Source organism: Mytilus edulis, chromosome 12 (assembly GCF_963676685.1).
Source record: "Mytilus edulis chromosome 12, xbMytEdul2.2, whole genome shotgun sequence".
NCBI lineage: Eukaryota > Metazoa > Mollusca > Bivalvia > Mytilida > Mytilidae > Mytilus > Mytilus edulis.
Window position 1 is genome coordinate 50,616,831 of NC_092355.1, and position 15,156 is coordinate 50,631,986.

A 15,156-nucleotide genomic window follows, 5' to 3' on the forward strand; every position below is an offset into this window, starting at 1 on the left:
AATATACAATGCAATATTCACTTTATTACCAACTGATAAATTAAAGCAGTCATTAATAACCATTCAGTGATTGCAAGCACTTTCTAGGGTATGCCCTTTTACAAATGGAAAAATTATACATTTTTTTAGTTTCTGATCTCTTAACTGAAGTTTGTCTCCTCTAAATGTTTCTCATTTCAGAAATTAAAAAGAAAATTTCTTTAGATATTTTTGTTTGAAAGGATTAATATTCAGCAGCATAGTGAATTGCTCCTAACACAAAAGCAAAACAAATATTTAAGTTCATTAGACCACATTCATTCTGTGTCAGAAACCTAAGCTGTGTCATCTATTTAATCACAATTCAAACTCAGAGCTGTTTCCAGCTTGAATGTTGTGTCAATACTAGCCCCAACTGTTCAGGCTTCGACTTCTGCAGTCGTATAAAGCTGGGCTCTGCGGAGCATCTGGTCCATTCATTTGTTTATTTTTCAATTTGTGTGAATTAACATAGTTACAGTAAATGCTAATTACTGCACTTTCATACCACAACAAATATTGTATTGGTACATGTATCACTCAAATGTGTATCCATATAACAAAAAAAATGAAAAGGAATAATTTTGCATTACCTTTTGAATACTATGACTTTTTAGATATGTAGACATATTAAGACTCATTAGTAGATGTTGATAATATTGGCTTAAAATGCTTGAAATTCTATCAGATTACTTTTGGAGCAGTTATGAGTTTTGAAATTAGAAAGATCATATCATATGCAACAAGTGTAGTAAGTTTCAAGTTGATTGGAATTCAGCTTCATCAAAAACTACTTTGACCAAAAACTTTAACCTGAAACTCCCACTTCCATTTTCTATGTTCAATGGACCGTGAAATTGGGGTCAAAAGTCTAATTTGGCTTTAAAATTAGAAAGATCATATCATAATGAACATGTGTACTAAGTTTCGAGTTGATTGGACTTCAGCTTCATCAAAAACTACCTTGACCAAAAACTTTAACCTAAAGCGGGACAAACGAACGAACGGACCCACAGACCAGAAAACATAATGCCTATCTACTATTGTAGGTGGGGGCATAAAAAATTTAATAAATAACACTCATAATGCTCAGATTGGTTGTCATCGTGCAACATAGTTAATAACACCATATAGAAAAAACATAGAACTCATTTTGTCATAAGACACTGTCAAACATCCATACATACTATCCACACTCATCTGTGTCCACACTTGTATATAAATTAAAATGTTTAATTTTAAACCAGGGCTACATTGTATCATATCTGTTGCATACTGAACAAAAGCTTTTTCTTTTTTATTGAAATAATATTATAATACCGCAATTTTTAATTCATTATTTATGTCTTATTTGTTGTTTATTTTATACTTATTATGTGGGAATCAGTTATTTAAAAACCACATGTCTTTAAAGAAAGTGACCTCATGTGATCCTCTTAATCACATGATTCATAGTCACGTGTTGTAAATATTTACACATGACACTCACAGGTGATTAGCGGCATACGAACGGCATAACTAACATAGAAATGGAAAGACTTATATCATTGGCGCTAATTGCAGTTTTTGCTTTATTCGGAATTGTAACATCAACAACAGAATGCGATTTGCCACCATCCCTGTGGTGCTCCACACCAGAAACAGCTAAACGATGCAAGGTAATATTTCTCTTATGGTTATCTCCCTTATATTGTAAAATTGTATTTTTGTATGAGGGTCAAGAAGAGTGACTATTTTAAAATAACTCCAATGAAATGACGAGCAGTGGCGGATCTAGAAATTTTTGTAAGGGGGTTGGGGCACTGACTGACTAAGAGGGGGCCCGTGTCTTTATTTTTTTATGGATCGGTTCATTAATTTTTCTTTTTGAATTGCTATACATTTTTCATGTCGTGGCCTCTTACATGTCTTATTGGTTGCTATGATGCGGTCTCATATCACAGGGGCTTGTTTAGTGGGTCAGACGAGGTTTTACTGTCAATGGCGATCGCTATCCTATATAAAATACCATATAAAATACCATATTTTATATAGGATAGTATTAGAGATCGCCATTGACAGTAAAAACTTGTTTAGTGGGTCGGACGAGGTTTTACTGTCAACATGGTCAATGGCGATCGCTATCCTATATAAAATACCATATAAAATACCATATTTTATATAGGATAGCGATCGCCATTGACAGTAAAACCTCGTCTGACCCACTAAACAAGCCCCTGTGCTCATATATGGACCCATACCTGGTTTAAACGGAAACTATGAGAGTTTCTAACTTCTACATCATTTGGTATCAGGTGCAAAGTTGTCTCATTGGCAATCACTCGCTCGGAAAATCTATCCATAAAAACTATAAAAGCAACAAAATACATGTACAAAAAATAAATATCAAGAATCCTTTTGTTCAGTTTGAATGGCTGTTAAAGCAATCTACTTCTGTTTAAGTTAAACGCAAAACTCTTCTGTATTAAAAGTCAAAATGCACTCAGAAAATTTTAACATTAAACATTCAATCAAATTTAATGGGAATATGAGGTTTCTATATTTGACTATAAATCACGTTTTACCATGATTTATTTAACGTTTTTTGTAGTTGTTGTTTCAAAACCATTTTTTATACTTGTCACATGATATGATGTCAGTTAAATAAATGCGTCATGTTTTATTTTGGTATTTCTTTTGGTTCATAATAGGACATCTGTTATAGGAGTTAACGGATCTTTACAGCTAATTTCCTAATGCATGTAAAGCAAACCTTTGATTGGCTTGCTTGCTTTTTTGTATACTTGTTTATACAAGCTTTGTAAATAAGATTGACAATATATATAGGCATAGTTTAACCTGTATATATAATATTTGAATTTAATTGGGTGTTATTCTAATGATTGTACAATATAAAAACAAAGCAAGCTAACTAAAGTCTTGCTCTACTTGCATTATGAAATTAGCTGTAACGTAGCTGTAGCGTATTTGGGTGTTATATGTTCATATAATCTCGATAGTGTTAAAAAAATTGAGAATGGAAATGGGGAATGTGTCAAAGAGACAACAACCCGACCATATAAGAGACAACAGCAGAAGGTCACCAATAGGTCTTCAATGCAGCGAGAAATTCCCGCAACCAGAGGCGTCCTTCAGCTGGCCCCTAATATTTATAGAATAACTAATGGAAGAATTCGGTCACGAGTTGAATATTTTTTCGATATTTGAATTCTTTAATTAGTTATTCTTTTTATTTTATTGGCAAATGGCTTTTTTAAAAAGAAATTAATGTAAAACATGTAAGGAACTATATATTTTTTTCGACGCATTAACAATTTGTTTTGGTCCGCCGTTATCGACGTCTTGACAACGCCTATTGTTGTATGACGTCAGAGAGTGAAATGGCCACGTTCATTTCACATGTGAAATTATCGGTTTTTTCATTTAACTGGGAAATCAATGTAATTCATTGCAACCAATGTAATAAATATATATATTAGTTCAGTGATAATAAACGCCATACTAAACTCCAAATTATACACAAGAAACTAAATTTTAAAATAATAAAAGACTAACAAAGGCCAGAGGCTCCTGAATTGGGACAGGCACAAAAAAATTGATGTATTATACGTGTAAAACTATGTGAAGTATCTTTGCTAGCCAGTGAGCCTTGATGCAAGCTGGTATATTTCTTTCTTTTGAAACATGTGTAGACGGCTTGTACCCAACCATGCAGGCTGACCTTTTATACAAGTTTATTTTTTTGACTTTAATTGAAATCTTTTGTCATATATACTAAAACTGATATCCGCATCACTTGTATGGTGGATAATAATATTGCGAGCTGTTTAATGACACCCCCGTCTTTAATAAAAACTTATACCGTCACTTTACAAGTTAACTTGTTTGTATTGTTGGTTATGTTGTTGTCATATTGGATGATCGGAAATGTTAAATATCTTTCTCTTTTCCTGTAAGGAACAATTTTGATTTCCTCCTAATGGAGTTACTAAATATTCAAAATCCTTCGGTCTTCTTTAAAAAACAAATAAATATCAAATGGTCGCCACCTTATGTTACACAAATGGTTGTCTCCTTATACATGTACTACACATGTTAGAATTGATTTTCTGTTGGTTGCCAATTTTTAAACATCCAGTGGCAAATAGTTCATGCATTTTCAGGACTACAAGAGCTTAAAAAACATGTATATCGATATCTTACACACAACAAAAAATTTGCGAAAGAAAATTTACAGATCTAACATTGTTGGGTTGATGTTTAGACGAGTTGTATATACATAATGTACACAGCCACGTATCACCATCATTGCTGGTGATCCGATGGATAAATCTGTTGTAGAGTTGTCACTGACTCGGACGTACAATGTACTTATAAATATAATTATTTTCTGTGACTGTATCTTGCATTAATTTGTAGGATCCTTTACTGTAGATAATTGAGCTGATCTGTAACAATAACATCTCCATGCATTATATTATATATCATGTACAGTACTGTATTACGACGCTACATTAAAACTGACGAGGAAGGGTAACACACGACCACCGAAAGCTTTATTATTTTGTGAAGCCCAAGTGGTCGTGTGGTCTAGCGGGACGGCTACAGTGCAGGCGATATAGTGTCAAGATATCTCAGTAGCATGGGTTCGAATCCCGGCGAGGGAAGAACAAAAAATTTGCGAAAGCAAATTTACAGATCTAACATTGTTGGGTTGATGTTTAGACGAGTTGTATATACATAATGTACACAGCCATGTATCACCATCATTGCTGGTGATCCGATGGATAAATCTGTTGTAGAGTTGTCAATGACTCAGACGTACTTATAAATATAATTATTTTCTGTGATTGTATCTTGCATTAATTTGTAGGATCCTTTACTATAGATGATTGAGCTGATCCGTAACAATAATTCATCTCCATGCCTTACATATCATGTACTGTAGTACGACGCTAGATTAAAACTGATGAGGAAAGTTAACACACGACCACCGGAAGCTTTATTATTTTGTAAAGCCCATGTGGTCGTGTGGTCTAGTAGGACTGCTACAGTGCAGGCTCTTTGGTGTCACGATATCTCAGTAGCATGGGTTCGAATCCCGGCGAGGGAAGAACAAAAAATTTGCAAAAGCAAATATACAGATCTAACATTGTTGGGTTGATGTTTAGACGAGTTGTTTACACACACACATATATATATATTATATACAAAAATAATCGAGTTTGGTTACTTTAAACGAAGTATATACAAAAATGTATGTTAACGATAGTTGAGATAGGCTTTTGGATCAAACAGTGACAATCTCTTGAAATTTCCATTTTATTGGCGATACAGACTGTTTTTGACATTCTAGTCTATATGAAGACATGTCGCCATTCTTGGGCACATTATTTTGACTCCGAGCCGAAAGTAGCTCTTACTCCTTAATGCCGCATGTTTAGCTGAGAGGTTTGGTTTGACCCAATCAGGGTATGAACCCACGACCTCCCACACTCGAAACGAGCACGATATTACCGAGGCGGTTTCTTAATGCATTGAACAACACGTTTTAAACCTTTTATTTTTACAGGTGTTAGACCAATGTAAAGACTATCAAACAGAGAAACGTGATGCCAAACTAGTCAATGTTACATTATACCACGAATCACTATGTCCAGATTGTATAGATTTCATTACAACCTCGTTATGGAAAGCTTTTACCAAGGTGTCAGACATATTTACTATAACAATGGTGCCATATGGAAATGCTATGGTAAGTTTGATAATATGTTCCGATGTTGCTCATGTCTCAGGAATAGATTACTTAAGCTGTATGTGGTAATTTTTTTAGGAATTGTTGGTCGTATGCTCATCAACGTCGCACTTTAAAATTTATTTGGCCTTTTTTTTTTATCTTTTTTGTTTCGAGAGTCAATGATGAGTATTTTGTAGACAAAACGCGCATACAAAATTTCAATCTTGGTTTCTATGATGAGTTTATCAGTCAACTTGTCATTCTCCTTTCTTGCAGTGGTAAAAGACGACTGCTTTATTTGAGAATAGATATTTTTTAGCGAATCCAAGTGTCGATATACCCGATATTTGATCATCAATGATTGCATAAATGGCTTCGCTAAGTTGATTTAATTTTTGATAATATTTGAACGAATATTGGTTGTCATTTATAGTGTCGTGTTTATTATGATAGATAGGGGGTTCTTCATTTCCGTATCTTTAACTTTTCACCATTTTTCTCAATTCTCAATTCTTAATCTTTATTTTTGTAATTTAGCGTATTTCAATTTTTGTTTTATTCTTTTGCCTATTTTTCTCTATTTTTCATTAGCACTACTGTATAATAATAAACACATTTCATGTCGTTTAAGGAAAAGAAAGAAGCCAATAAGTATAAATTTTTCTGTCAGCATGGAGAAGCAGAATGTGTTGGCAACTTGATAGAGGTAAGCATTCATTGACGGTGACACCTTAAGCAGTTGCGGATCCAGGGGGGGGGGGGGGGGTGTTGGAACCCCCTCTTTTTGGACGATCAATGCATTTGAATGGGGACATGTAGTTGGAACCCCCCTTTGTTCCGTGTTATGACCCCCACTTCTTTATAAATGGCTGAATCCGCCCCTGCTAAGTTTGTGTTTTTAATAAAAGTGACACCCTAAGTTTATGTTTTTGACAAAACTTTTATCTCTGTTTTGTTAAACAAATTGATTGCGCCTGCGCCTTTGCACGTTGTCATCACCTTTTGACGATGAAAAGCTTAAGGTGGTCTGTTCCAGATCATGTTTGGTGTAAAACAAATTTAAAACATGTCCCACTGTAATTTTCCTGTTGTAAATGCCAAAACACGTCTTAACCATAAACAAAATTTAAACATGTTAATGTGTCTTTTTCTAGTCCTGGTCGATTATACTAAGAAAAAGGTCTTAACCTTATACAAAATATACCATTTGAATGGCACGTTTCAAGCAATTTGGAGGCTTATATATGTCTATTTCAACGATTTCATCTGTTTATCAGACCCATCCAAATCTCAAAGCTAAACTCTTATTGATTTAATCACAGTATAACCACTAACAGATAGTCTAAACGGGTACTAGAAAACATATAATATAGACACAGCTTAATGAAATATTTACTTAATAAATTGCATGCGCTAGAAGCGCTTTGTTGAATTACATGGATTAATCAGGAACAATCTTATTACATTCGTCCGGTTGTCAATTAAACACCCGAACCAAAACGTCTTTATCGATTTCGTGCGCCTTGAGCGATTCCTTCGATTTACCTTCACGAAGAACGCTCATGTCTCGTGTCTAATGACAAACCAAAAATTTAAATACGATGCAACGTAGTTGACCTTTGATATCATTAGGTATTTTTCTTTTTCAATTTGCTTATGTCATATAGTCCCTGACATGTTTAAGTATTTGTTATTCTTAGGTTTTCATGTTTTTAATTGACTTCAATTTGTCTTTTTTGAATTATTGGTGTGTTTCTGTCTCTTTTTCATATACACTCTACTCCTTTGTTCATATCCCATGTTAACTTTCGATTTGTCTGAAGAAGAACAGATGTGCGATATATTGTATGTAATTTGTGATCTTGAGAATAACATCGGGTCATGTTTCTAATTGTAAAAGAAAGTCGAAAGGGATATTCAAACTCGTATGTCAAAGACTAACTGACAATTGCATGGCAAAAAGAAAGAAACAGAAAAAAGATAAAGAAAACAATAAAAGTATACACAATACACAATACAACCAAATATATCAGATGCTTCGGAGGGGTTAGCTGGTTCTGCTCCACATGTGATACCCGCTGTGTTTTTTCTACAAATATGTTGATAAGTTATTAAGCATATACAGTAACATGTTACAATAGTTACAAAAACAATGACTGTGGCATCTTGTAGGGATAAAATTGAGAAAGTAAATGGGGAATGTGTCAAAGCGACAACAACCCGACCATAGAGAAGACAACAGCCGAAGGCCACCAATGGGTCTTTAGTGTAGCGAGAAACTCCCGCACCCGTAAGCGTCCTTCAGTTGGCGGCCCTTTAAAAATATGTATACTAGTACAGTGATAATGGACGTCATACTAAACTCCGAATTATACACAAGAAACTAAAAAAAAATCATACAAGACTAACAAAGGCCAGAGGCTCCTGACTTGGGACAGGCGCAAAATTGCGGCGGAATTAAACATGTTTATGAGATCTCAACCCTCCCCCTATACCTCTAGCCAATGTAGATACAATCATTTATTTCAGAGTTGTGCTATTTACGTCTTAAAGAACGAGCGGGCATCATTTAACTATAGCCACTGTATAGCAAGTTATCTTAATACTCAGCGGAGAGTGGATTTTCCCAAAGCAGCTAAAAAGGTAATAAGTATGTTCCTTCATGTTTAGATTATTTATACTGTGGATTCATTTATTTTCATGGATTCAGGAAAACTAACATGTTCGTTGATATTTACTTTCGTGGTTTTGCGGAAGTCCACATACATGCGTATATAGTAAATTTCCCATTCGGTGAACATTTAATTTCGTGGTTTACCTTTACCCACAAAACCCACGAAAATTGGTATCCAACAAATAATAATGAATCCACAGTACATGTATTACTTTTCCAGCTCTCAATTCATTCTCATCACTAAATAATGCTTACACACGTTCTGAATTCATTTTACTTTTGTCTCATTTCGTGCACGCATGCTTTATCATTATGATAAATGATCATAAATACATATCACTTTAAACCAGTCTGCATTCAGAACTCTTATAACCTATAAACCATGAGTCCAGCACTCATATAACGTACAAACCACATGAGTAGCACTCATATATCTTACGAACTACGTGTTCAACACTCAGTTAACTTATGAACTACAGGTATGTGTCTATAATTACTCGTTTTACTTATGAATCTGTTCAACGATCAGTTTACTTATAAACTACATGCCTAATACTAATAATTCTTATGAACCACGTTTTCAACGCTCAGTTTACTTACACTCATATCACGTATGAACCACGTGTTCAACGCTCAGTTTACTTATGAACTGCGTGCATAACACTCATATTAATTATAAACCACGTGTATAACGCTCAATTTACTTATGAACTGCGTGCCTAACACTCGTATTACTTATGAACCACGTTTTAAACCCTCATATAGATTTAAAACCAAGTGTCCTCCATTCACATAAGGTATATCACCTCTCCTGCTCACGTGTAATATATGAGCCAGATTCCCTATTACGAATTCTCTAAGCTTTTTAATTTCAATTCAATTAAAATCAATCCAATTCATTCTTACTTTATTTGTAGTGTGCAAATGAACAGAGTATCAATTATGACCAAATAGATGCCTGTGCCAATGGACAACTTGGTAATCAACTCGAACACCAGATGGCGGTAAGGACACGTGCGCTGAATCCTTCACATAACTATGTTCCTTGGGTTACCATCAATGGGGTGAGTTGACTAAAGATAGGTCACAGATGATATAGTATAAGAGAGATTGATAAAGAAGATTGTTACCCGACCGATTAAGAATTGTTAACTACGGCTTCGCCTCAGTTGACAATGCTTTAACGTGGGGTTCATGCAACAATCTGCGCTATCACCCTATCAGCTTTATGTTATTTTAATTGCTATATTGAATGTTCTTTTATGCTTGTCTTTTTTTTTGTAATTCGAAATTCTAGATTTAAAACTATGACGTCATATGTACTTATTAACATCAAAAACAATTGATCAAGCGTCTTAAAGAATGGAAATAGACTATTAGACATCGGTTAGAGTTGTAACCCTCATCGTATGCAATAAAAATCTGGAATATTAACTTTAAGTATGACAATATTGCTGATCACTAGCCTGGGATAATTGCCTAAGTTATGCCTTTTGTAGATTAGGAATATTAAGCCAATATATCAGACTCAGCATTATCATGTTGAAATGCAAGATAATATATGTAAGATTCTGTCTCTCATTATGTCTTTACCAAGATTCAGCTATTTGAGTTTGAACCAGAAATATGATTTCTTCAAAACATTCCTTTGATATGTTGACTTTTATTTTAAAACACAAAACTTTTCAAGAAAAAAGTATTATAATAATGATTATAGAAGTAAAGCTTGCATGGTTTGTAATATAATATATTTTTTTATAATAAAATAACAACAAGTCTATCAGCTTATGAGACACACTCGGGACTAATTTTCTGTCTTGATTTGATTGAGTTTGTTTCCTGGTTTTAACACAATTGTTAATTTTAAAGGTACATACGGAAGCGTTGCAAAACCAAACAGAAACAGATCTTATAAAAGTTGTCTGTGATACTTATCAGGTTAGTAAACTAAAGTTTAGTATTAAATCATTCACAAATTGTACAATTTGTATAGACTGGGCTATTGCAATGTTCGATGCATGTAGACACATGTCGATGATTTATGCGACAGTCATACAAGTGAGAGGTTTGACTAGCTATAAAACCAGGTTTAATCCACCATTTTCTACACAAGGCAATGTCTGTACCAAGTCATGAATACTACTAGTATGACAGTTGTTTTACAATCGTTTGATGTGTTTGATCTTTGATTTTGTTCTTTTGTTTAGGGAATTTCTGTTATCGATTTTCTATTTGTTCTTTTACTTTTAGTTGTTATACTTTTTGTCTATGTGTCTTTGGGTTGCTGTCTCATTGAAGTATATTTTACATCTTTTATTTATAGAGAAATGAGATAGAAAATAATACTGAAAAGGGGAGAGCGAAATAACTTTTTTTACGGAGAGCAATATCACCGTTTAAGCCAATGGAATAAAAAAAGATTAAATAAACATTTGAGTATCTGATATGCAAATGATCTAACTTTTTTTTTATGTATAATTTACTTTTGTTCTGAATGTCTGAAGACATACGACAAGAAATAAAAACTAAATTACTTCCATACAATTGTTTTATATGTGACAAATCTGAACACAATTTAGAGATCTCAAACACTTACTAGTTCAATTCCGTCACTAGTTTAGGAACCCCGTCAGTGTTCAGTGGTTACCTTATATGATATTTGAATGCTTGTAGTCTTTCATGTCTTTAGCGATTTTAATTTTGATGACAGAAGTTTGACAGGTCTGTTTTATTAATTTATAACTTCTTTAGACTCGAGGAGATTTAAAGCTTGCAATATCATATACAAACGTGATGATTATTAAAGACTTTGTGTTGACCTTCGGTTACTAGTATTTTGTAACAAACAAACCCAAAAATTACAAAAAGAAAGTTAATTTAAAATACAATAAAAAAGAAAGTTGATTTTAAATACAATAAAAACGAAAGTATGAACAAAAACAAAATAAAAACAAACAAATCAACTCGAAAAACTATGTTGAAGGACATGCTTGTAAAAATAGGAAAAGAAGTATCATTCTTTACAAAATTCATAACACAAATACTAAAATACACCTCACAAAACTGAATGCAAAGGAACAGCATTGTTTTGTTGTGGTTCTTCACTACTGTACAATTGCTCACACCTTGTAAGTTGAAGGTCGTTATATACAAGTTAATACTGGACAAGTTTGATTAATTAGTTCACTTATTTATTAAAGGGTCCAAAACCAAGTGCTTGCCAGGAAATCATCCATAATACTCATAGTTGCAGAAGACTGAAGTCAGAGTTATAGATTGTGTCTTAAACAACAGTAACCTGATGCATAATTATATTTTATATCATCTAACGAAAGTAAACTGTGATGTTGGGTCGCTGCTTCATAAACAAATACTCTATCATCTCCAGGACTTTGATGAACTCCGGATACTACGATTTAGGCTTTGTATGTACCGGATTTGCTTTCTCTTTTTTATTTTGATTATTAATGAACAATGAAATGTCTTTCGTTGATTTGAAATATTAAAGATAAGAGATTGAACATGTGATTATTAACATATGCCTGTGTACCCTATCGCTGAGTGATCTGAATCATTCCCTCCCCCATTTAACCTAACTCCCCTTCGTGGCGTGTTCGAATCAAACGATGGAGGGGTTTGATTCCTGGTCGAGTTTGCCAAACGATTTTTTCATTTTATTTTCATGAAGTGTGTAGCGAAAAGACTGGTTAACTTAAAATTATGAATTTTGATGGTGTGATGTTTCTGTCAGCGGCGTGCAATACATCATAACTGCTTTAGGTTTTCAAGTAATTGGTTGCTTTACAAGTTAGAATCTGCTAATATATATAAAAAAGAAGATGTGGTATGATTGCCAATGAGACAACTGTCCACAAGACACCAAATGACACAGAAATCAACAACTCAAGGTAATCGTACGGCGTTTAACATTGAGCAAATACCGTACCGCATAGTGAGCTATAAAAGGTCCCGAAATGACAAAATATGTGAAACAATTCAAACGAGAAAACTAACGTCCCAATTCATGTACCAAAACGAACGAAAATAAATCTGTAACACATCAAGAAACGACAACCACTGATTAACATGCTCCTGACCTTGGACAGGCACAAATATACAGAATGTGGCGAGGTTAAACATGTAAGCGGGATCCCAACTGTCGCCTAACCTGGGACAGTGGTATAATTATACAACATAAGAACGAACTATAAAAGTTAGTTGAAAGAGAATTAATTCATCAGATGGAAACAAATAGAAATACATCTAACAAAAACACAGAGTAGACGCGGCTGGGTACTTGTATATTCCAACAACAAATAGACACCTAAGTACTGTTCTGAGTGTACTCGAAGCTACTAATAGCTAGTTCAAAGCCACTAACAACTCATGAAAACATGTTGTTGATTATGATAAAAATCGATTTTGTTATGTTTAAGTGATTTATGTTCCAAATTATGACAGTTGAGAAAAGAAAACATTGTTTATTTGCTATCCAAGTAATATAGTCGAAAAGATGTTGTTTATTATGGTCAGGTCAAGTTGGTAACGCACCTTGATTCATTCGTATGAATTCAATCGGTTCTTACAATTTTCCTTTCGAAATTTGTTTGGTCATGTCTGAACAATCGGCGGCAAAAAACAGAATTGACAGTGATGTCACTCAGAAACCTAAACTAAGAATAAACACAAATTGAGTAAAGACGACAGTAGTTTACAGATGTTTAAATTTGCAATTAAAATATATGAGCTAAGAAGAAAAACAACACACAAAGCAAAATACAGAGGTGATCGCACCATGGGACGACAACATAAGCTCCTTCTGCTGATGGGGTTCGTGTTGTTGTTGTATCCCTTTTTGTGACATTTTGTTCACGCATCATTGTCAATAGTATGGAATTTGATGCGACTGTCGTACAAGTGAGAGGTTTACAGCTATAAAATCAGGTTCAATCCACCATTTTCTACATTTGAAAATGCCTGTACCCAATCAGGAATATGACAGTTGTCCATTCGTTTGATGTGTTTTATCATTTGATTTTGCCGTTTGATTAGGGACTTTCCGTTTTGAATTTTCCTGGGAGTTCAGTATTTTTGTGATTTTAATTTCTGCTAACTACACCCTTCACCCGTCATGAGAATTGACGTTTTTTAAAATGTCACTATACGTCTTAGGGTAATAACTTCAGTAAATTTAGTGCTTAGACGAATATTCTGGTTTATAACGATATGGGACTGCCAACCATGCAACTTGTGAGTTGAGTTGATAACATGTAGCATTGATCAATCAGATTGTTTCCCATTCTGGAGCATTTTATTGTGTGTCAGCAGTAAACTCCTGTTAAAGATGTCCATATAATGTTAGCTTGCACGTCGTAACGAACAAATCAAGACATTTTAAAGTCGTACACTCACTCACTGTGAGACCAAGGGAAAGTAACTGCTGAGAAATAGAAAGTTGACAATAGAAAAAAAATAAAATTTGGAGGCGTCAATTTGTTTCAATATAGACAATATTGAGATATGAAGCAAACCTAGTTTCGTTCATCATTAATATCAAGTTCCTCCCTTGGCACATCAGAGATGTAGCTGCTCATTGAAATGTAAATAAACTCATCATAGATACCAGGATTGAAATTTTATATTTACGGCGACGCGCGTTTCGTCTACAAAAGACTTATCAGTGACGCTCGATATAATGTGATAAATATATCTGAAAGTGCAATACAAAATAACTCGCAGTTATTAAGGATCCCGGAGTGATTCATGATTAGTAAAAAAACACAATTTCAGCAGATGTTAGGTATAAGTCTTAACAGACAGGTATATATAGTCATTTCACTTGAACATCACAATTAAAAAGTTTTTAAATCGTTATCAAAAGATATTTTTATATGATGAAGGAATTAATTGCGATTGTTTCGTGATTATATTATATCATTATTTTTATAATTCATTTTGATACTTTAACCAATAATTATCAATTGTAATGCATATTTGCATTCTAGATTTATGCATTGAGCAGTTATAATGAAACATGTGAAATTTTTAGAAAAATCCAAATTAAAGTGCTTTACAAAAATAAACCTGGATTTTTACCTTTTGACTGTCATGTCTAGAACAAAAAACAAGATATAGACCTAACAATACTCCCCAACAGCGTACTTCATAAAGGGATACATATTGTCTTAAATTTGAATTTACACAAAAAAAACGTTATTTCTACGTTGATAACTTACAATACACTCCTGTGCCAATATTTTTTGCCTTTTTATCTATTATGACTGTCTGTTTTGTTCACACATTAGTCTGTTGAGATAAATATCACGGTTTCTAACAAATCATTCGATGGTAAAACATTTAATTAAGGTAGATGGAGTGTTTAAATTAAAATCCATAGAATATTTTAATAATTTGCCAAAATGAAGTTTATATTATTTAAAAAAAGTAATAAAAAGAATGGATCACCGGGCTTATTTTCATGCTACACGGTGTTCAAAATTGACAAATTTTGTATATATTATGCATGGAAACCTCAATTTTCTGCAATAAAACGTGAACTACACCATAGAATTTTGAGATAACATATGAAAAGATAGCTTTAATAGTATGCTTTCAGTTAAGAAAAAGAAAAAATGGGGTCACCGGACCCGTTTTCTTGTCACATAATAAAATAGAGAAATTCCTAACACATTCTATTGTAAAAATACTTTAACCTGAATTATCTGCC

General features: G+C 33.6%; 1 protein-coding gene across 1 annotated transcript; it reads left to right on the forward strand.

Moving 5' to 3' along the window:
- Window positions 1–1,464: 1,464 nt before the first annotated feature.
- Window positions 1,465–11,950, forward strand: LOC139498727 (gamma-interferon-inducible lysosomal thiol reductase-like). Its single transcript, XM_071287253.1, has 7 exons — window positions 1,465–1,676; window positions 5,591–5,773; window positions 6,387–6,461; window positions 8,285–8,398; window positions 9,347–9,493; window positions 10,299–10,367; window positions 11,630–11,950. Exons 1-7 carry the CDS (start codon window positions 1,548–1,550, stop codon window positions 11,702–11,704), a joined length of 792 nt encoding a protein of 263 aa, XP_071143354.1. The 5' UTR covers window positions 1,465–1,547; the 3' UTR covers window positions 11,705–11,950.
- The last annotated feature ends 3,206 nt before the right edge of the window (window positions 11,951–15,156 follow it).

Excerpts from the sequence above, each read along its gene's own strand:
- LOC139498727 (XM_071287253.1), top strand. The coding sequence starts at position 1,548 with ATGGAAAGACTTATATCATTGGCGCTAATTGCAGTTTTTGCTTTATTC. Across the intron at positions 1,677-5,590 it reads AAACAGCTAAACGATGCAAG|GTGTTAGACCAATGTAAAGA; the intron begins GTAATATTTCTC and ends TTATTTTTACAG. Across the intron at positions 10,368-11,629 it reads TTGTCTGTGATACTTATCAG|GGTCCAAAACCAAGTGCTTG; the intron begins GTTAGTAAACTA and ends TATTTATTAAAG.